Consider the following 4,801-nt stretch of genomic DNA (forward strand, 5'->3'; position numbering starts at 1 on the left):
GGGAGCCGCTGCCCACGGCGCGGGTGCGGGGGCGCCGCTCGGTGTGGGCGCCGCGGCTCCCCCCGCCGCCGCTGGACCTGCCCCGCCTGCGGCTGCTGTTCCGGGAGCCCCGCGGGGCGACCCCGGGGCAGCGCCCGCCGCCCGCGGTGAGGGTCCCGTCCCCCCCGGTCCCCGCCGGTAGCGGCCCAGCCCGCCCTGAACGCGCCGCGCCCCGCAGGCAGTGCTGCTGGAGCCCAAGCGGAGCCTCGCCCTCGGCGTCTTCCTCAAGCAGCTCAAGCGGTGAGCGGAGCCCCCGCTGCCCCCCCGGGCAGCCCCGATCCTGCACACGGAGCGCGGGTGGAACCTGCGCCCCTTTGGGGCCATCGCGCGGCTGGGAGGGGGGGACGGGAGTGGCTGCCCCGGGCCCACGCGTGGGGGAGAGCAGGGGCACAGCACGCAGGGCTGTTTGCTCCCTGCCTCCCCCCGGCGGGAGCGGGGGGGGGGGTCCTGGTCCAGGGGGCAGCAGCCCGTGGCTGATGCGCTCCCTCCCCCCAGGCCAGTGCGCCAAATCGTGCGGGACATCCAGGAGGGCATCGGGGCGCCCTACGGGGCTGAGAAGCTGCTGGAGCTGTCCCGGATGCTGCCTGGTGCCGCAGAGGTGAGGGCTGGGGAGCAGGGGGCCCACGGCGCCCCCCACCTGATGCCCCCTCTACCCACAGGTGGCGCGGCTGCGCGCTTTCTCCGGCAGCCCCTGGCAACTCCCCGACCCTGAGCTCTTCATGCTGCTGCTCACGGAGGTGCCCAGGTGGGAGCCAGGGGGACCCCGCGTGCTGGGGGGGTGGTGTCCTCACCCCGCTCACCCTGCCCTTGTGCCCAGCTACACCCAGCGCCTGGAGCTGCTCGTGCTGCAGGAGGAGTTCTTCCCCCGGCTGAGTGCCCTGCGCGGCTCCATCCAGACCCTGACGGATGCTGCCACAGGTGAGTAGTACCATGGGGTGTGGGAGCACCGTCCTGTGCCCCGCTCACCCTTTGCCCCCTCCCCAGAGCTTCTGGAGTGTGAGGAGCTGCACACCATCCTCCACCTCATCCTCAGCACGGGGAACCACCTCAACTCAGTGAGCTGGCGCTGCAGGCACTGTCCCACCCTGCGCTCTGCAGGGCCGTGGTGACTGCCATGCTCCTATCCCAGGGTGGCTACGCTGGCAGCGCTGTTGGCTTCCGCATTGCCTCGCTGCTGAAGCTGCCTGACACCAAGGCCAATGAGCCAGGCATGGACCTGCTGCACTTCGTGGCCATGGTGAGCTTGGGCATGCTGCCCCTGGGGATGGGCTTAGGGTGAGGGGCTTGTTCATGGCAGAGCACTGGGTTCATACCTAGAGCTTCTCCCTGCTGAGGGTTCCCTGCACCCCTTGCTCCTCTCCCTGGCCCTTGGAGCAGCTCCAGGCCTGGCTGCCATAGGCATGGTCTCACTGCCTGTGCTGCTCTTCCGCTCTCCTCAGACCTCCTGTCCAAACCCCCCAGCAGTGTCATCTGCACTTCTCATGTGCCACCTTGGGCAGCAGCAATGTGTGCTGTCTCGGCTCCATCTTGGGCTGCCGTGAGGTGCAGCAGGACTAGGGGCACAGTGTCCCCACATGCTGTGCTGTGTGCCTGCAGCCTCCCACTCCTTCCCCTGCCATGCCCAAGGTCGTTCCCATGCCGTCCTGGCCGGGATACACCCAGCCCACACATGTGGAGGAGGCTGTTTTCCTTGCAGATGTGCTGCAGCACGTGTTTTAGCTCATGCACTCCCTATTTCTGTCTATGTAGAGCCAATGCCACCCTTGCCTCTGCCAGTAGCATGCTTACTCTCCTCTACTTCCATGCTGTCCCTTGGCATTGGCCAGGTGTGGAACCTCCTGCCACTGCTGCTACGTATCCCCCCAAATGCCCGTGTGTTCTCGAGGGTGTGTCTGTCATTTCCAGGCACATCTACTACTTGTACAAGTTGCTTTCAGTGCAGGTGTTAACAGTTAGGTCGTATCCGCATCATCCTCGTGTTGCATCTATCTGGGGCCCTGGGGGTATGCGCCCTGCTTTGGCCACCAGTCCCACGGGGAAGTGGGAAGCCGCTGCTCTGCTCCATGGGGCTGCGGCTCTGCCTGCCAGTGGGGGTGCCCCCGGCTGTCCCGGTGCTGTGGGGTCCACACTCTGTCTGCGGTGCCCTGCAGGAGGCGGCGAGGATGCAGAGGAGCCTGCTGGACTTCCCGAGCAAGCTGCCGCACGTGGGCCCAGCCTCACGGTAAGGGGTTCCCGGGACACGCGTGGGCCCTGCCCCGGGACGGGAGCGGCCTGCGTGGGGCTGGCACCGGGCACGGGGCGAGGCGGGGCCGTGCCACGGGTGTCCCGTGCCCCGCAGGATCGAGGAGGCAGAGGTGGAGGGGGAGCTGCGGCGGCTGGCGGGGCGCCTGGCCGGGGCGCGGAGCCTGGGCGCGGCGGGGCTGGGGCCGCGGCTGCCGCCGTTCCTGCGGGCGGCCGAGGAGGAGCTGCGCGGGACGCGGGCGGCGATGGACCGGCTGCACCGCACCGCGGCCGCCGCGCTCGACTTCTACTGCGAGGAGGCAGCGCCGGGCGGGCTGCAGGAGCTGTGCGCCGTGCTGCACGGCTTCGCGGGGCGCTTCCTCGGCGCCGTGCAGGTACCGGCCCGCCCCGCCCGCCCCGCGCCGCCCCCCCCCCGGCCCCCGCCGCGCCCTGACGCCGCCGCCCCCCCGCAGGAGAACCGGGCGCGGGAGCAGGCGCAGCGGCGGCGGCAGCAGCTGGAGCTCCAGCGGCAGAAGCGCCGCTCCGTCGCCTCCTGCTCGGCGCGGGACGCGGAGCCGGGCGGCCCCCGCCTGCTCCCCGCCCTGCCGCCGCCCTTCGCCTCCCCCCCGGCCCTGCAGCGGCGCCATACGGCCCCCGAGCTGCCCGCGCTGCCCGAGCCGCGGGGGGGCCCCGAGCCCCGGCCGCCCGAGCCGCCCACCCCAGCCCCCACGCCCTTCTTCGGCCTGGCCGGGCTCTTCCAGCGGAAGGGGCCCAGCGCCCCCGGCCCGTCCCGCGCTCCCCCCTCCGAGGGCTCGGCGCTGCTCGGCTTCCTGCGGCGCCTGGCGGCCGGGGGGGCGCGCGGGGCCCCCACCAGCTGAGGGCCTGGCGGGAGCCGGGGGCTGCCGGCGCCTACCCCGAGCTGACCGGGTTTTATCCTTCCCCAAACGCGCGTGTTTTCCGAGTGGCAATAAACGTTGTGGGACCCCCCTGCTCTCCCCCATCCCCGTCGCCCGCTGCCGGCCCCCGCCCGGCCGCTGTCACCGCAGCGCAGCCCTGCGGGCGTTCCGCGTGCCCGGCAGCGCCCCCCCGGCCCAGCTGCGCTCCCCCGCTCACTGCGCCCTTTGTTGTGCCCCGGCCGTGCCAGGCCGTGCGGGGCAGCTGGGGGCACCCCCCCCCGCCCCCCCCAGCCACTGCCACTGCCCCTTCCCGCCCCCCCCGTCCCCCCCGTTGCTGCCCCGGCACGCGGGACCCCCAGCAGCCCTCGGAGGTGGCCGGAGGTTAAAGGGTGCAGGGGCTGGGCGGGGGCCCGGGGGCAGCTGGAACCTGGGCAGGGTACCAGTGCTGGGGGCTTGGAGACCTCGGGAGGTCTCTGGTCCAACCACCTGCAGGGGCAGCTGTGGGGTTGGACCAGGCTGCTCATGGCTTTATCCAGCAGCGTCTTGAAAACCTACTCAGATGGAGGCTGCACAACCTTGCTGGGCAACCTGCTCCAGTGCTGGACAGTCGTCATGGGGAAAGCCTTTCCCAGGATCCAGCCTCATGTTTCTACCTCTGTCTGCAGGCTCTCCAGCTTGCAGCACTGTGCAGAGCCTGGCTCTGGCTCCTCAGTAACCTCCCCGTAGGAGCCATCAGGTTGCTGCTGTGTTGGAAGCTTCTCTCCTCAAGGCTGAGCAAGCCTCAGTCTCTCCTCAGCTGCCTCCTCAAAGGGCAAGTGCTCACAGCGTGACAGAATAACAGAATGGTTGAGGTTGGCAGGGACCTCTGAAGGTCATCTGGCCCAACCCCTGCTCAAGCAGAGGCACCTAGAGCAGGCTGCCCAGGACCATTTCAAGGCAGCTTGTGAAGATCTCCAAGGCAGGAGACCCCACAGGCAGGGCTCCACCGCGTCCTCTATAGAGAAGTGCTTCCTGATGTTTAGACAGGTTCAACTCATGACCATCCCCATGCCCTCCCCTCTGCACTTGGGGCAGTTTGTCGAGGTCTTTCATGTGCTGCGGGACCAAAACTCACAGCAGTGTCTAGATGTGGTTTAACAGGTGCCAAGTGGAGAGGGGGGCTGATCCCCCCTGGCCTCTCTGTGCCCCTGTGCACACAAGCTGGGTGCTGCCAGGCTCTCCTTGCTGCCAGTTTGTCCTGTGGCTCCTCGTCCTGCCTGCTGCCCACGAAGACCCCCAGGACATTTTCCCCAGGGCTGTTTCCCCAGCTGGGCAGTGCTGGCTGGTGCTGTTGCAGGGCCGTGTCCTTCCTGAAGCAGGATTTGGACTAGTCACTACCGAACACCACGGCATGCCTGTCAACCCCTTCTTCCTGCCTGCCCAAAGGCCTCAGGGTGGAGTCTTGCCCTGCTGGCAGTTTCCCCAGCCCGGTGTCACTCTGGAGCAGTTTCCCCAGCCCGGTGTCACCCACAGCCTTCACAAGTGGGCACTCTGCCTGCATTGGGCCATTGCTGAGGATGTTCGGCAGGAGAGGGCCCAGGGCTGAGACAATGGCGTTGCTGCGTGGGGCAGCATGGGTGGTGGGGACAATGGCAGAGGCGGTGGTG

At 69.2% G+C, this 4,801-nt stretch overlaps 1 protein-coding gene across 1 annotated transcript; it reads left to right on the forward strand.

Annotated features, from left to right (window-relative positions):
• Window positions 1–6: 6 nt before the first annotated feature.
• LOC118159487 (FH2 domain-containing protein 1-like) lies at window positions 7–3,247 on the forward strand. Its single transcript, XM_035314061.1, has 10 exons — window positions 7–146; window positions 218–279; window positions 535–637; window positions 699–784; window positions 857–957; window positions 1,024–1,094; window positions 1,169–1,276; window positions 2,190–2,260; window positions 2,378–2,654; window positions 2,733–3,247. Exons 3-10 carry the CDS (start codon window positions 617–619, stop codon window positions 3,135–3,137), a joined length of 1,140 nt encoding a protein of 379 aa, XP_035169952.1. The 5' UTR covers window positions 7–146; window positions 218–279; window positions 535–616; the 3' UTR covers window positions 3,138–3,247.
• Window positions 3,248–4,801: the final 1,554 nt, after the last annotated feature.

The sequence above is a fragment of the Oxyura jamaicensis genome, unplaced genomic scaffold (assembly GCF_011077185.1).
Source record: "Oxyura jamaicensis isolate SHBP4307 breed ruddy duck unplaced genomic scaffold, BPBGC_Ojam_1.0 oxyUn_random_OJ70626, whole genome shotgun sequence".
In the NCBI taxonomy this organism is placed as follows: domain Eukaryota; kingdom Metazoa; phylum Chordata; class Aves; order Anseriformes; family Anatidae; genus Oxyura; species Oxyura jamaicensis.

Bases quoted from the DNA above. Each gene is read 5' to 3' on its own strand.
- LOC118159487 (XM_035314061.1), top strand. From the start codon at position 617: ATGCTGCCTGGTGCCGCAGAG. The intron at 958-1,023 runs GTGAGTAGTACC...CCCCCTCCCCAG, and splicing joins CCTGACGGATGCTGCCACAG to AGCTTCTGGAGTGTGAGGAG. The intron at 1,095-1,168 runs GTGAGCTGGCGC...CTCCTATCCCAG, and splicing joins CGGGGAACCACCTCAACTCA to GGTGGCTACGCTGGCAGCGC.